Source organism: Electrophorus electricus, chromosome 26 (assembly GCF_013358815.1).
Source record: "Electrophorus electricus isolate fEleEle1 chromosome 26, fEleEle1.pri, whole genome shotgun sequence".
Classification (NCBI taxonomy): Eukaryota; Metazoa; Chordata; class Actinopteri; order Gymnotiformes; family Gymnotidae; genus Electrophorus; species Electrophorus electricus.
The window spans coordinates 3,867,820-3,885,264 of NC_049560.1; the positions used below are offsets into that span (position 1 = coordinate 3,867,820).

The 17,445-nt window shown below is 44.6% G+C and overlaps 1 protein-coding gene across 1 annotated transcript; it reads right to left on the reverse strand.

The window, feature by feature from the left end:
• Positions 1 to 992: 992 nt before the first annotated feature.
• LOC113576216 (mast cell protease 1A-like) lies at positions 993 to 3,329 on the reverse strand. The gene is made up of 5 exons (XM_027008180.2): positions 3,257 to 3,329; positions 3,008 to 3,158; positions 2,426 to 2,561; positions 1,416 to 1,667; positions 993 to 1,275 (listed from the first exon to the last, which is right to left on the reverse strand). Exons 1-5 carry the CDS (start codon positions 3,312 to 3,314, stop codon positions 1,126 to 1,128), a joined length of 747 nt encoding a protein of 248 aa, XP_026863981.2. The 5' UTR covers positions 3,315 to 3,329; the 3' UTR covers positions 993 to 1,125.
• Positions 3,330 to 17,445: the final 14,116 nt, after the last annotated feature.

Consider the following 17,445-nt stretch of genomic DNA (forward strand, 5'->3'; position numbering starts at 1 on the left):
AGGAGACGCCGCTCCGGAACAAGCAGGCTGCCCAGTAGGGCTTGCAGAGAGGAGCCGTTGTCCAATGAGGACACTCCATCCCTGAGAGCACGCAGCCCCTGAGGTCAAGCGCCTACACCTAAGCCTCGTAAAGGCAAGGTGGAAACGTCACCAGTCCCCGCCCCTGAAACAGACAAATCAGCTGGTCCGCTTCTGGACACGCTTGCGCTAAAGCCTAAGCAGCCGCCTCCACCCAAGCCATTGAGGAAAGATCCCGCCCTGCCTGGGCGGACTCCAACCCAGCCGATGATAGGAGGACTGGCTGAGGCTCCCGTTAACTTCCCCGGGCTGTTCAGTGATTCTTTATGTAGTCCTGTTAGTGTGCAAGTCTATAAGTGTGAATGTTGTCAGTGTTTAATCTTACATGTGCCTGAGTGCTACGTTCACTGTTTTGTGCTAATAAACGTTACATCCTGTTTCCTATGACTCATCACTCCATCCCGCTTAGCCTCCCATGCGTTACAGTTGCTTTTTCCACAGTAGACTAGTCTTAGTCTGTGCTTCTGAATTTGTGTTTATGGAGTGTGATATATTAGAACTTTATTATTAATCAGGAAAGTCTAATTTGTTAGCATGTTATTGTGTAAACCATTTTATGAACTATACCACTGGGAGCAATTTTCTTTTCTTTTGTCTCCTGGTTTTTGATTAGTTAGACAGAGTCAGGGAAAGACTTTACGCTTTGCTTGGTTTTTGCTTTATGTTACTTTAGAGCCTGCAGTGTGTGCATTATTTTGGCAAGAAGCCCACCTTGGAGACATTTTTGCCTGTTCATCAAATTTTGTCCTTACAATGTTGTATCTGTATTTACACATCAAATGTACAACTTCACGATGAATTTAATCTGTTCTAATTTTCTGTTCTGTTCTGATATTCTGTATTACCAAACCTACTAACTTGCAACAGTCATTTATTAATTAGTTATAAACATCAGCTTTATGTTTTCCGACAATGTGTTTAACATTAAAACTGGGGATAAACAGGAATATGCTTGATAAGTGTGTTTATTGTGATAAAATTTAGATAATGCTTTTTTGGGGGGGGGGGTTTATTTATTAAATGTTGTGTTCTCTTTCCAAAGGCAGCTCAACCAATAAAGCGTTTGATCCAGGGAAGAAATGCAGATATTTTGGTATACACATTTGGAACCCTGGGTGAGTTACAGTTGCCCATCTCATTGAAGGAAACAATTCCCACTGCAATATTATTACACACCAAAGGACCTCCAGAGTCTCCCTGTTAACAACGCAAAAAGAGAAACAAATTCATACCTTACTATCTTTGTAGCTGTTACAGTGAACATATTGTTACAGTTCACATGTTCTGTCAAAACCGAATAGAAAGCCCATATTAATCAGCACATATTCATATCATACCTGGCAAAACCCTCCAGGATGGAATGCGCATATCATTCTTGGGGTTATTTGAAATTCCCTCCACATGCTGTTACATATTGCGGTGCTTACAATGCTGACGTTGGTCTCCCTAAGCGCATTGCTGATAGGTTTGTTGTCTCCTGTATATCCCCAGCCAGCAACACTGCAGATTGATCCAGCTGTAATGTCTTCCTCAGATTTAGGGAGCGAGATCCAGCTCACTGTCGGACTTTTAGTGGCTTTTCTACGTAGCTACATGGAAAAATCATGTATTATTTGCAAAAATGTTAACATCTAAATTATTTCCCTTGAGAAACCAAGTATTTCTCTATACACTGCCATCCTCACTGCAAATTATACACAGTGCACATAGAGAAATTGCTGTCTCGTATTAACCCTTATCTGCTGGACACTGGGGCAACTGCTCTTCATGCATTTTCACGATGTTATCAGAAAATGTGGAATCATCTGTCGTTTCTGTGGATCTCATATGTGTATATATCTGTTCAACATCAATAGAACTTGCAAATGTCTGGGATTAATGTCTGTATAAGCAATATTTATGGAAAGACATTTTCCTATAGAACCAAAATGAAATCTTGGCTAGGTACTTAGAAGTTGCTTTAAAGACACATTTAACCTTTTAAACTGCAATGAATTGTATGCAGTTTCAGCCTTTGATTCCTCACTTTTGTAACTACATACAATTTCAAACCCATTTTATTTAGGTTTCATTAAATCATTGTTACTAACATAAGAAACAAAAAGATTGTAAAATCAATAACTGAATAACACATTTGAAGTTTAAGAGGTCAAATACCTCAGATTGATTTAAATTCATTATTTAAGGCCCATGTTAGTTTCACACAGCATTGCATATACATTATATGCTAATAGCCAAAATGTAGCGAAATACATACAAGAAGGTTGTTGTTCATCGTTTCTGGATTTGGGGTTGGTGTAAAATCTTTCTAGAGATTTAAAATGACCATTTTTGTGTATTTATTTACCTTCAGAAGCATGAGATCGCTGTCAAACGTAACATCATTGTAGTTCTCATAGACATAGGGCTCAACTTCCCTGCGCTCAGAACCATGTGTCTCGCCAAGCAGATGAGCTCCCATCACCACCGTCAGCTTACTTCCACTATTTAGAAAAACATGTATGTGACATATCTTATGTTCCTGGTAACAATAAATGAACAATGAAATACAAATAATATAAAGTATGAATAATCTTGTTTTAAATAATAGTTAATACAAACGTTACATTCTTCTCCTTAAAAAATAATTTTCACTTTGAATAGAAGGCTCTAGGTAGTGTGTAACTGTATTTTGATATAATTTTGTAAATTTGAAATGTTTTATAATTATTGTATTTGTTACAAAGTGGTTACACTTTGATATTGTGATATTGACAAAACCTTTGAATTTTAAATATGTCAATAAAATCTGGATACAGATGAGAAAGGAAATATGTTTGCCCTCACTAGATAAAGTACACCCTGACTTTAGTTGTCTCTGAGAAATCAAAGTCAAACTCTGGTTTAAAAAAAACGCTTGTGAATGTAGATAGCGAAAGGAAGTGCTTACAGTGTCCTACAATGTGCAGCTGTTATGACAAACCACTCCGACACGAGGAAGCCACCACAGATGTGTTCCCCATCTTTCTGGACAGAAACCATGTAGGGTCTGGAGTGGGGTTTAGCCTCTGTGCCGTTCACTATGCCAACATTCACACTGGCTGAGGAAGCAAGAAGGTGGAGGAGCTATCTACATCATTTGTTTCTCAAATTGCAAATGAAATAGCAAAAAAAGCAGAATTGTGTTTGTGTTACTTACCAGAGAGGGCCAAGTATGGCAGCAGGCCAGCCAGCAGTAGCAAGGAGACGAGAATCATGACGCAACAGAGACTGAGTGGGTCCTCCGTGAAAATGAAGCTTTAAATAGCAGAGAGAGAGGTAGAGTTTCTCATAACCACCCTTACATGTGACAGGTTTCCTTTTCTCAGAATTGTCCACTGTGACCTTAGTAAACCAGTATGTTTGTTTATGTGGAACCTTTCTCTGTGAACCTGCGGTCTCACTATAAAACCATTCTGATGACACATCATGGGAAAAGAAGCTATAGGTTAATATCGTGGTGAATAAGTGTAACTGGCCTCTGACCGACCTCAATGGAGCCTTTATCGGCCCTGATGTGACAAACAAACAGAAAGAGTTAATTATTTGTGTACATCACATGAAATTAATGAAGACAAAGATTTAGAGTTACATATAAACCAATTTTATGCCATTAGGGGATTGTTCTTGGAAATAACTTCTAAATATGTTATTTTTGATGAATAGAGGTAGGTCTTTTTACAGGTGTAATTGATTGAATCTTTAAATTAAATGTGCCAAATCTCAAAATATTTTGCAAAATGAATAATAGATATTTTGTAATATACATAAATTGGCACATGAGCTCGAACCCAGGTCAGATGGGTGATGACCAACAGCTTACTGGGTGAGCAACCACACACTACCAATGGTGGTCCCGTGTGCAGAACAGTTCGATCTTGGATCAGGTGAAACAAAAGGAAAAACTAAACACCACGCCGAGCGTGGAAAAGGGGAGAACAAAGGACGCCACGGGAAGAAATTGCAGCCCCGATGTACTGGGGAAAACCAAACTAAAACTTCCCATACAAAACCAGAAAATGAGGAGGAACTTGAATGGCTAAGGGAAGCCTTGGGAGAGAGCCAGACTTGAGAGTGGAAACAGGAGAGGGGAAGCAAGGGGTAAAAAATACCTTCGCAACGCAGAAGTAAAGTGTAGTACAAGGCCTCAAAGACCTCAATTCCTGAAGTTACCAGCTAGGAGCTTGGCTCAGAACTTTAGCAAAGACCCAGCACTGAGTGACTGGGTCACTGGGCTTTTATAGATCGAGCCCAGCTGTTGGGCATCAAGCCTGATTAGTAGTGTGGTTGACTTGAGGCCTCCCTCTGGTGACCGGAGGGGGCCTCGGCCTGGTGCCAACCCTTACAAGACCGCCCCCGAAAGGGGTGGCTCCTGACGTCCCAAGGCGAGCCACACAATCTCGCCAAAAAGCCCGAATGGGTTCACGGTCCAGGATGTGATGGGAGGGGACCCAGGACCGCTCCTCAGGCCCGTATCCCTCCCAGTCCACCAAATACTGGACTCCACCACAAACCTGCCGGATGTCCAAGAGACGCTTTACCGTATATGCTGGTGCACCATCCACCATGCGCGGGCCCGGAGGGTCGGAGGGGCCCACTGAACCCAATACGGGCCTAAGGCGAGACATGTGGAAGGTGGGGTGGACCCGCAACACTGTGGGAAGGGCAAAGCGATAGGAAACAGGGTTTACGTGGTGAAGAACCTCGAACGGTCCAATGTAGCGAGGAGAGAGTTTGCGAGTACACCCACGCAGAGGCAGGTCCTTGGCTGATAGCCAAACCCACTGTCCTGGCTGATAGGTCGGCACTGGTTGCATTCTCTTGCCAGCATAATGCTTTTGAGCAGCAGCAGCAGAAGATAAGAGAGCCCTGCGTGCTCTTCACCAGGCTAGGGAGCAGCGCCTGACTGTCTGCTCAGCAGACCGTACACCTATGTCTCCTACAGCCTCTTGGTCGGGAAACATAGGCGGAGCATACCTGAATTGGCACTTGAACGGTGACATGCCTAAGGAGGAGTGCCACATGGTGTTGTGGGCAAACTCCACCCAAAATAGGTGCTCAGACCAAGAGGATGGGCAGGAAGAAGCCAGACAGCAGAGGGTGCACTCTAGGTCCTGGTTAACTCTCTTATTCTGGCTGCTGGATTGGGGATGGAAGCCAGAGGACAAGCTTGCTTCTGCCCCCAACAACCGACAAAAGGCCTTCCAGAACCGGCTGGTGAATTGAGGCTGGCAGTCTGACACGATGTGGCTAGGCAGCCCATGAAGACGGACAACCTGGGTAAGTAATAGTTTAGCTGTCTCTTTTGCAGATGACAGTTTTGGCAATGCAACAAAGCGGCTGGCCTTGGAGAAGCTGTTGGCGATCACTAAAATCACAGTGTTGCCGCTTGATGGGGGCAGCCCCGTGATAAAATCGAGTGACAGATGAGAATAAGCGCGTGAAGGCACAGCCAGAAGTTGCAACAGACCAGCGGACCTTGTCCTGGTATGATAAGGTAAAATCAAACCGGGCAAAGAACTGCACCAGTGCCCACCTCAGATACATCCACCTCAATGACAAATGGAAGCTCGGCATCAGGGAGCTGCAGAATAGGGGCCTTGATCAGATGGAGTTTCAGTTCCTCCAATGCCTGCTGGGCTTTGGTGGACCAGCAGAACCGACCCGACGCCTTCCTGGTCAACACGATCAGTGGGGCTGCAACTGTGCTAAAGTTCTTAATGAATCTGCGATAAAAATTTGTGAAGCCCAGAAAACGTTAGACCAGACGCACTGAGGTGGGTCTAGGCCAGTTCTCTACAGCCCGCACCTTGGCGGGGTCCAAGCACAACCTATTGTGGGAGATGACAAATCCCAAAAAGGAGATGGTTTATGCATGGACTGTGGACTTCTCTAGCTTGACGAAGAGGCGGTTCTCGAATAGAAGCTGGAGGACCCATCTAACATGAATAACATGTTCGTCTACCATTTGGCTATAGATCAATAGGTCATCGAAGTAGATGAATATGAACCTGTCAAGGGCTTCCCTTAAGACCTCATTGATGTACCGTTGGAAGACGGCGGGTGTGTTCATCAACCCAAACGGCATGGCGAGGTATTCATCGTGCCCAGAGGGGGCGATGAATGCCGTCTTCTACTCGTCTCTCTCCCAGATTCTCACCAAGTTGTAGGCACTGCGCAGGTCCAGTTTAGTAAAAACAGAGGCCTGCTGCAGTGTCTCGAATGCTGATGTCATGAGGAGCAATGGGGCAATTTTGTCAAGGCCCTAGTAGTCTATACAAGGGTATAGCCTTTCTTCCCAACAAAGAAGAACCCAGTGCCAGCCGGGGAAGTAGACGGCCGGATGAACCTGTCAAACCCCAAGACAGCACTGACCGGGTCAGTCCACATGGGGATTATGTCGCTGAAGCCAGGGGTACCCCAAAATCAGTTGCAAGTTGGGAGCAAAGATAATATACAGTGCAATCTGTTCAATGTGTGGGCCGACTTGCAATGTGACTGGACGAGTCTGATGGCTAACAAACCCTGGCTAAAGGGACCGACCATCGATAGCGGCAATGGGTAAAGGTTCGTCCAGTGGGACCAGTGGCAGGGCTAACTTGTTAGCTAACCCAGCGTCCAGAAAATTGCCCAATGCTCCCGAGTCCACGAATTCCTCGAGATGTGTTTCAGATTTTCCCCAAGCAATTGTGGTACTTAGGAATAACCCTTGAGCTCGGGGAGGACTGGTTGAGCCTGTCAGGGGTCCTCACTCCCCTGACGGACGTTGCCTTTCCCCCAGGAGTTCAGGACAAGCTGGGCGGAGATGACCTGTGCTTCCACAGTACCGGCACCTACCTTCCTGCATCCGAGCGTCGCGCTCACTTCAGGGAAAGGCGGGCGTGTCCGAGTTCCATTGGCTGGAGTCTGGACTCCCCCCGCTTGTCAGGCACATGAACAAGGCTAAGGGTGCACGGAGCTCCATGAGAGACTCCACTGATCTCTGGTCCCCGTGCTCTGTGCCTCTCCCGTACGCGATTGTCAATTCGCAACACCAGATCGATCGGGTCATCGCGAGAGGCGGAAGTATCTTGGTGGACCAGTTCATCTTTAAGCTCCTCGCCGAGGCCCTGGTGGAAAGTGGCCATCAGCACTGTGGGGTTCCATCCATTCTCGGCCACCCTAGCGCGAAATTCGATGGTGTAATCAGCCACCGCTGTTTTCCCCTGACGTATATCAAGTGACTGGATGGTGAAAAGTCTGCTTAAGGGCAGCAGCAAACTCTGCTGCAGTGGAACATACATCGGTTTGGTGCTCCCAGACCGGGATGGCCCATGCCAAAGCCCACCCAGTCAGAAGGGAGACGATATATGCCACTTTAGCTTGTTCAGTGGGGAACTGAGAGAGCTGCTGCTCGACAGCCAGTGAGCATTGAAGGAGGAACCCCCTACAACCTCCTGCCTCACCGGCATAGCGCTCAGGGGCGGGGAGCAACGGCTCCGAGCATGAGGTAGGCAGGATTTGGGCTGGTTCTGCTGCCGCCACAGCACCAGCTGCCTCCTGACTAGGGGCAGCCAGAGGCACTCGCGCTCATGTCAGGAGGTCTGTCAGGACCTGCAACTGAGAAGTGATCTGTTGCAGGACCTGCTCATGTCGACCAACAGTCACCCCTTAGTTAGTGAGATTAGTCAGAGCCACCTTTACCTGATCTAGGTCTAACTGTTGAGCTGGGTCCATGGCTGGGTACTTCTGCAACTTTTATAGATCTAGCCCAGCTGTTGGGCATCAAGCCGGATTAGTAGTGTGGTTGGCCCGAGGCCTCCCTCTCTGTATTTCTCCCTCTCTGCAACAAATACTTACGATATTTTAAATCCAATGTCCCCCATCTCTGAAAGGTATCTCAGAGAAGCTTGGGGCTTTTCTGCAGAATGTTCAACTCCCACAAGGTTGTCATGGTTGCAAAGACCGGCAGTATGTGTGGTACCTTCTGTGGTCTCAGTATGAATAAACTGAAGACTTGGACTATTTTAAATTGGTAGCAGAATGTCTAGATGCACGTAGCCTTGTGGAAAATGTAGTAAAATAGAAAACCTGCCTATACAGATCAAGCTTGAAGCATGAATAAATGTTGCAATTACCTAAGGTATATCTATTATCTAAGTATATATAATTATCTAAATTGGTATTACATATTGGTATGATTCATGATTACAGCATTCATTCATATTGAAATAGAAAATGCACATATATGCACCCCTACACACAGGTATATGCACATATATGCACACTTACACACAGGTACACAACTATAACTTATCAATGTGAGTATGAATAAGATTTTATTTATTTGTTAAGCAATTTCTCCATTAATTTGCAGTTCACATCAGGTGCGTGGGGATGATCACAGCTACCTCCCTTAAAGAAAGACACAGTACCATGTGCAATTTCATTACTTACAGCCTGCTCTTCCCCCCATAAATCACGTGGTACGGCCCGCCATGTGCAGGGGGATTCATAAATGTACTGTCTCTGTTTTTGTAACCCCCGGGATTGCACACACATGCATAGGGTTTAATGATAATGGCTTTTGTGTCTATTTAAGCCCCCCGTCTGTGTGTGCTCCCTTTGTTGGTCACTGTCGCTACCTATGTCTCTTCATGAGTCATAAATGTGAACTGTAGCTGTAGCCCGTAACATCTGTGTTTGTTTTCACCATTTCCTGTTTGTGTGTATATTGTCAGTGTTAAATGTTAATAATGTTCACCTTTGTGATTGTGTGAGTGACACTTGCATTGTCCATGTTATACGTCAATAAATGTCTCACATGAACGAGGAGGTCTGTGCATCCTGCCCCGCGCCCTGTGGCACTCGGACCAGCGGCGTTACAAATACACACCAGAATCCCTCAGAATCTCTTTTTATGAAAAAAACATGTGTATGCAAGGTAACCCATTAAAGTAACTTCATTCCTAGTTTATAAAACAGAGTTCACACAGAGTATACAAGTTGTTGGACTGCCTTAACAGACAAGTTATGGCAAATTTCAGGCCACAGCAAACCTGTACCCAGCATCTGGCTTGTCTTTAATCTGGTCTGTATTTATTTTCATCTGTGATGTTGACATCTACCTCCATAAGACATGTTCACGTCTACCTCCATAAGACAAGTTGACATCTACCTCCATAATACATGTACTTATGTTCGCATCACTTGTTTGACTTTTACAGCCAGCAACACTGCAGATGGACTTTGTCTTTATTCTCCTATTTCCGTTACACAGATCCAGGCAATTATGCATTTTTTAGAATTCTCCCCAGAATTCTAACAAATACTCCCACCAAGTACATGAACTCTCTCCTTCTTCCAGTTTCCCATTAGCTTCCTTTTTATGTTTGTTTGTGATATCAGGGTCGATAAAGGCTCCAGTGAGATCAGTCAGACAGTTACACTTATTCACCACAATAATAACCTTTAGCTTCTTCTCCCATGAGGTGTCATCTCAATGGTTTTCAAAGGCAAATAACAATTAATCACAAATATTGTTTATAATGTAAACAAGTGGCATGGGTCAATATTACCCATAACAGTATATCCTAATTAACAACATGAATGCCAGGATTAACTGTGTTTTGAAAAAAAGGTGTCTCATTTAACTTCTAAAGACTTTCCCTTCCTCTCCAAAACTTATGCAAATATAAAGTTCACAGAGCGTGGTATTGGTAGACATGTTGAAATCTGAAAGCCCACCTTCCCTTTCTTGAACAACCATAAGGTCTCAATAATTCACCCCGATGCCGTAAATAAAATGAAATGCCGTATATGAAATGAATAAATGAACATATAAAGAGAGGCACTGAGCTGCAGTTGATCACTGTCTGGTGATGATTTGGATCAGATGTTGTGGAAATCTGCTGGAAAGGCCTGATAGGCTCAAATGTGTTATGAGGGCCTGCTGGGAGAAACTGGCCGAGGGTTCTGTCCGGAGGAGTTGGGGACATGGAGTCTGAGTGGACCCTGTTCAAGACCTCCATTGTGGAAGTGGACGCACACAGCTGTAGTGCAAAGCTATTAAGTGCCTTTTATAATGGCAACCCAAGTGGTGGACATCAGTGGACATCACATCAAAGGACACTTTCTGGGCTTGGATGGCTTGGGAAACTCATGATTGGCAGCTGGCAAAAATTGTTGTGGATTTGGCAGTTGCAAAGCAAAATTCAGTTTGTGGAAAGAGTTTAGAGAGATCATGATGAATGAATTTTGGGCAGCTTCAAAGAGGTTCTGGAAAACCACTTCAATCATTCAGGAGTGGAAGGAAGGATACCATCAAAGCTGTGATGGACTCAACTGACAATATTGTCAGGAGTTAGAAGGAACACTTTGAGGAAATCCTTAACCTGAGAAACATGCTTTCTATGCAGTAGGTAGGACCTGAGGCTACTGGAGGGTCAAATTTAATTTCCCTGGCTGAGATACTTCCACAGTAGCAATGCCCCAGGGGTAGATAAGATTTGCCCAGAATTGCTCAAGGCCTTGAATGTTGGGGAGCTGTCTTGGCTGACACTGGCAAACTGGAGTGGTAGGTTGCCATATTTAAGAAAGGGGATTGGAGAGTGTGTGCAAACTATAGAGGTATCACACTTCTCAGACTTCCTGGGAAAGTCCATTCCAGGGTACTGGAAATATTTCATTTGAGTGTTGATCCGTGGATTCAGAACAATGCAGATTCCATCCTGGCAGTGGAACAGTAGAGCAGGTCATTACCCTCTCATGAGGGTACTGATCACCAGTAGTGATTGTTTACTTGCAAAAGCATGATGTCATTGCACAGACATGATACCTCTTCTGGCAAAGATGTATGTTGTAGGACTGCATGGGTATGCAGGTTCAGTTACTGTCCTTCAAATCACTACAGTCAGACTTTGTTTGCAGATGACAGAAACCAATGGACAACACTATGTTGTCGAGTAGACAACTAAATCAAACTCTTTTAAACCAAAATTACATTCGAATATTAACACAAATGCAATAAATTGACATTGAAAAGGCTTGCCAAGATAATCTGCTGCATAGATTGTCAAAATATTAATCTACACTGTATTTTACATTTGATAGTTTCCACCCCAGTTAACAATAAATGTTCAACAGGAAGTGCCTTGGATTTCTTCTTAATGCAAATTACAGCGACGGGGAGATGACAACTGATACAATAAAGATTCTAATGCTATACTTGAGATAATAAAACAATCAGTGTCTGAGAAACCGCTGACGTTTCAAAATGTGACATTGTTCCTGCTACATAGTTGGCTTCCTAATAAATATGCCTGTTGGCATCATAATAACAGCCCATGTTTGCAAGTCCTAAGCAGGAAAAAATGTCTAACAAATTCTGACTCTCCTGTCATCATTATCATGTAGCTGAGAAGGGCTCGGGGGTATAGACTCGTTGTCTCACTGGCCGTGTTACCACTGAAACCCATTGTTCAGGTTGCATGCAGAGATGTAATCAGCTGATACAACCACAGATGGTTTTATCTGGTGTTGTGCAAGTGTTTCAGTTCAGTACTTAGATTCAGTGCATGCATTTCTCATATTTCTAAGTCACATCTCCATGGGTGAAAAAAGCCCAAATGTGGAACAGTGGTGAAATTTGCTCACCGTGGTACTTCTTGTCTGATTGTCTGAGCTGAGCGATTTGACAGCAGCCCACTGCTGGACCCAGGAAACTGTTTTTTGTACGCTTTTTTTTTACCCAGAAATGTGGTTTCTGTGCAATGAGCATGTACTGCACCAATTGTTGCATTGTGTGTTGCTTTAGCTGTTGACAGACTAGTTGACAGTAATAATCGGGCAAGATTACTGTCATGATGTGTTAGAGGCAAAATGCTGTTCTACCCACATACAATATAACCATCTGTTCAGCCACGCCATATGCTGCAGATTAACAAGAAAATACGTTTGCCTGAGTTGAAAGAACAAGACAGTTTTTATATGGAAGTTATCTTTTATCTGTTAAATATCATAGGGAAGCCAGAATTTATCGAAGGCAGTCATGACTCCATCATCAGATGTAGGATGACCATTAACCTTATGCTTCCCCTACACTACACCCTGCTTCACACTGGACTTTTATTTGTTACTTAATTTGTGTAAATAAAAAGTCAATTTCTAGGCCTGTAATTTTTGTCATAAATACCAAGAATGCCATCATCTCAGCTTCCTGCTCCTTATTTATTAGGGAGAGGCATCGATTTAGCAAAGACTGATCAACTAAATTAATCTGAAGTGTAGCTCGTTGGGGAAAATAAACACATACTGCTGTCTGCTGTCACCTGGTGGAGCATATGTACTCAGGGAGCCACACGTACTATCATACTGATAAATACGGAGGTCACTCTAGATACGAGTGTTTGCCAAATGCTGTAGAAGTAATGTAATTGGAACGCATGACATCTCTAACACTGAAAATGCAGGCACCTCCAGCACAGGGGCCTGTACGCAGTAAGTAGAGTCAGGGACAAACACCTATGTGCAACAGACAGATCCGACCAGTCTAAAACATCTAAAGTGAGCAATAAGGCTTGTAAAATGAACATCGAAGGGTCCTAAGGATAAGGGCATTAAATTATCCACCGAAGAAGATAAATCCACGTTTCATCTTCATATCCAAATTTTGTTGACTGTAAACTGTTCGCAGCAGTGTAAACGAATGCATAACTGGGGATCACATTTTAAAGAAATAATAGTTAGATTGTAAATAATAGTTAGATTGAGGGCTCACAGTGATTCAATATTTGACTATAATGTGTTGTTTGTTCATGAATTGTTTATTTTTGCGCTGTCTAATATATTGCTTATCGCATAAGCATTCGTACTAACTGACTCTTACTAACCAACAACTATGGAGTATATTTACTATATATAGCATGCATTAATTTTTAATAAACACTATTTATAGTATTTATATGAATATACTCTAGAGTATTTATTGTTAGCTGACAAATATGATAAACTATTCAGCACTGTAATATATTCATTAAACCAACAGATGGAGCCACAGAGGTAGCAGGACACACGCACTAGTTACATGGTGCTTTTGACTGAATTGATCAGCTTGAATTGAACAGTGGTTGTGACTGGGTTTAAGATGTTTAATCACCTTGAAAACTAGTTTTCCAAAACCATCACAATGTTAAGATTACTTAAACTGATATTTACATATCATGCTGACATGCTAAATTTTATACTGATTTTGTGCCATAACGCCTATAGTAAACATATTGCTGAAAAGTACTTCCTGGAAATATAAATCTTAAATAAATTAACAAATAAATATTGCTTATAGTTTGTTCGAAATTAACAATAAATATTGCTTATATTTTGTTATACTTTAATAAATATTGCTCATAGTTTGTTATACATTAATACATATTGCTTGCAGAGGATTTAACAGGGATCTAACAAAGCTCTGTACCCAATTGAGATTTAACTGATGTTTTACCCACTGATATTTAAAGTACAGGTGTTTGTTTGTTTGTTTTTTTAAAAACATTTTTAATTTCTCTCTCTCTCTCTCTCTCTCTCTCTCTCTCTCTCTCTCTCTCTCTCTCTCTCTCTCTCTCTCTCTCTTTCTCTCTGTGTGTGTGTTTGTGTGTGTGTGTGTGTGTGTGTGTGTGTGTGTGTGTGTGTGTGTGTGAAGATGTCAATATGATGAGGAGTACATCAGGATTTTTTCTCTGTTGCCTCTGAGTGTGTATGTGTGTGTGAAGGGGGTCCCCCCCTCTCTCTCTCGCTCTCTCTCTATGATCTTCAAATCGTCAGCCTTTTTCCATGTAGATGGAGGGCCCTCTAATACTATAATTGGATGGCAGTATAGATTAGGAGGCTTTCTGACTGGATCAGACACTGGGATGTCAGAGGTGTTGTCGATAAACATCACAAGAACACTGAGAATACCACTTCCTCCAGACTACATGCTTTAGGATATCTGTGGTACTAATATATAGTAAATTTATTACTGATTGTAATTTTAAAATATTGTGATTGTTTAGTTCAACAATAAGAATTCGCAAAATCGGCATTATCTTAATTGTTTGAAAGTTTGAGCTGAAATTGCTGTTTCTTTGTGGTTGTGATATAGATACCTTGGAAAGAATCCAGAGCAAATCAACACTTTACCAAATGTGTTAGAGTGATGAAAGCATACCTTTAATCATGTAGGGTGGAAAAAAAACACACCCAAGAATGAAAACACCCAAGTAATCTCTGAGCCACAAGAGCTAGTGTGTACCACTGCTACGGTGCAGCGGTAGGAAAATATCACAGCCCATATGGTGAAAAAGACAGAGACCATGTAGCCCTAAGAGAAATCTCTACACATGCACGTGTACACACACACAGAGGCCCCACATCTGCACTCTTTCTGAGGGCAGGTTGGACCAGGGTTTGGCATGTCTCTGACTTTGCCTGGACCCACGCTGACCTATACCTTTTCCATTCTCCCCAAAAGCCAAAGACAACCTCCTGATGTGTCCTGGGACAGAAGCCAAAAACAAGGGCAGCTCAGCTGCCCAGAGCGCCACAGCAGTGTCCTGAATGCCTCTGGGCCCCTCTATGCCTACCAGCCCGGCCTCCGAGGGCCGCTCCGTTCGTCCGGCCTGCCCGCAGGCACGCTGGGAATGGCGGCTTGGGGTCGAAGGCTGCAGCGAGCCCGCCGGCAGCAGCGCATACCTCAGCAGGGGCGCGCCGGGGTTCTGCGAGGGAGTGGGGCGTGGGGCCACGCTGCGTCTCATGTGCGTCCAGTCGCTTTAGACAGCGCGCAGTAATCCGCGGCGCGATGACAAGACCTGCTGTGACAGATCTGCCCCCTCTGCCCCTGTCTGCCAAGGCTGAAACGTGGACCAAGGGCAAGTCTTTCTGGAGCTTGGGAATTTCTGAAAGTTCTTTTTTTTTGTGTCATTCAACAACTCATTTTTAACTGCTCTTTGGAATTCTCCTGGGCAGGAGTAAATGTGCCCCTCTTATATTGCAAAACCTACCACCCTACTAAGTGTAGTGAACATATTTAGCTCTGAATAAATGTACACTGGCCACAATTCAATTCAGAGAATGGAGGAAAGACATCGAAGGAAAGGAAATGTTTGATTACTTACAGAACTGGACTGGTTTCAAAGGGAAACTGATAAATGCCTTAAAAACCTGAGGACAATCTGCACACTGCTTGTTCTTGTCTGTAAATCGGCGGGAGTCAAACATGATTTATATTCAAAGAGACCAAACAGGTTGGCTGGTTATTAGTTGCAAATGTTGATCTTGTTGATAGAGAAGAGAAGAGAAGAGGAGAGAAGAGAAGAGGGGAGGAGAGAAGAGGAGAGAAGAGGAGGAGTTCAAGTTCAAATAGGTTTTATTGTCATTTCAGCTATATACAAGTACACAACAAAAACGAGACAATGTTCCTCCAGGACCATGGTGCAACACAAAAACAACAGTGCAACAGACAGAGAGGAGAGGAGAGGAGAGTGGAGGAGAGGAGAGGAGAGGAGAGGAGAGGAGAGGAGAGTGGAGGAGAGGAGAGGAGAGGAGAGGAGAGGAGAGGAGAGGAGAGGAGAGGAGAGGAGAGGAGAGTGGAGGAGAGGAGAGTGGAGGAGAGGAGAGGAGAGGAGAGGAGAGGAGAGGAGAGGAGAGGAGAGGAGAGGAGAGTGGAGGAGAGGAGAGGAGAGGAGAGGAGAGGAGAGTGGAGGAGAGGAGAGGAGAGGAGAGGAGAGGAGAGGAGAGTGGAGGAGAGGAGAGGAGAGGAGAGGAGAGGAGAGGAGAGTGGAGGAGAGGAGAGTGGAGGAGAGGAGAGGAGAGGAGAGGAGAGGAGAGGAGAGGAGAGGGGAGGAGAGGAGAGGAGAGGAGAGGAGAGGAGAGGAGAGTGGAGGAGAGGAGAGTGGAGGAGAGGAGAGGAGAGGAGAGGAGAGGAGAGGAGAGGAGAGTGGAGTGGAGGAGAGAAGAGGAGAGTGGAGGAGAGGAGAGGAGAGTGGAGGAGAGGAGAGGAGAGGAGAGGAGAGGAGAGGAGAGGAGAGAAGAGGAGAGGAGAGGAGAGTGGAGGAGAGAAGAGGAGAGTGGAGGAGAGGAGAGGAGAGTGGAGGAGAGGACAGTGGAGGAGAGGAGAGGAGAGTGGAGGAGAGGAGAGGAGAGGAGAGGAGAGTGGAGGAGAGGAGAGGAGAGGAGAGGAGAGGAGAGTGGAGGAGAGGAGAGGAGAGGAGAGTGGAGGAGAGAAGAGGAGAGAGGAGGAGAGGAGAGGAGAGTAGAAGGCTCTCCCCCACAGGCGAGGCTATTCAACAGAGTAACTTTGTCTGTTTTTGTAACAAAACACAACTAATCCTAAATTCATAGAACTGTGAATGGGCCCGATCCAGCAGGAGGATTAGTGGGTCTCTCAGAGAGCAAGGCTCACTAATGATCTCCGGTGGTCCTCACCGGCCCCTGTTTCTCAGGGCCCCTGTGTCTGCTCACTAAGACGGGGCCACTTCTGTAAAAGCTTCAGAGCAAACTCACCTCTTTCTTTTCCCATTAGCAGATCAGCATGCACATCTCTTTTCCCTAAGAAATGAAATAAGGTACCCCCCCATACCCCAACAAACCCCCCTGACACTGGAGTCATTCAGGAAAACTGATGTTGGAACAGGCATTCAGGGAGGCTGTCTTGGTTCCAGTAAAATGAATGGAGGCCAATGTGGAGTCTGTATAGGCGGTTATTACCTGACCTAATGCACAGAATGTCATTTAATTGCATCCAAGCGTAATGTAAGGCTGCCACATTTTTGGCTTTTGTGTAAAAAAAGTTAGCAGAGCAATGCCTTCACCTGCCCCAGCCAAGGGCTCAGGAGATCAGCAAAGGATGCCTGATACCACCATCTGCTAATGACATTACCATCTCCTAACCATGCTTGACTCAGACAATAAAAATCCGAACGGTGCCTTTAGAAGACATCACACAGCTCGGCCGAAACACCGACGGCCCACAGCCTGATGGCTAAACGTGAAACACAGCGCCTGAGCACTCCTCCAGACACGCACGCTAAAGGTGGTGGAGGACCATGTCCCTCTGCACTCCGTTCTTAGAAGCATTCCAGCTTGATTTTCCACAGAGAGGTTTTCAGAGAGGGGAGAGGCTGATGCGGATCAGAGGTCCAGGGCTTTGATCTTTTGCCCCAGCGCTGCCAAGAGATCACTCTGGTCTCTCTGGCGAGGGACCTGACAGGAGAGTAGAGCAACGATGATAATTACAGCCTCCTCATTTTGTTTCTGTGCTTTTGGAGCGCGGGCCTGGCATAAACACACGGCCCTGCCTTAAAGCCAAGAAAAAAGGGGACAAAGAGAAAAGGCCGA

What these genes read in the sequence shown, in the direction of transcription:
- LOC113576216 (XM_027008180.2), bottom strand. Translation starts at nt 3,314, where the DNA reads ATGATTCTCGTCTCCTTGCTACTGCTGGCTGGCCTGCTGCCATACTTG. An exon ending in GCTGCACATTGTAGGACACT is followed by an intron (nt 2,562 to 3,007) that starts GTAAGCACTTCC and finishes TTTTCTAAATAG; the next exon opens with TGGAAGTAAGCTGACGGTGG. An exon ending in ATCCTGGAGGGTTTTGCCAG is followed by an intron (nt 1,276 to 1,415) that starts GTATGATATGAA and finishes CGTTGTTAACAG; the next exon opens with GGAGACTCTGGAGGTCCTTT.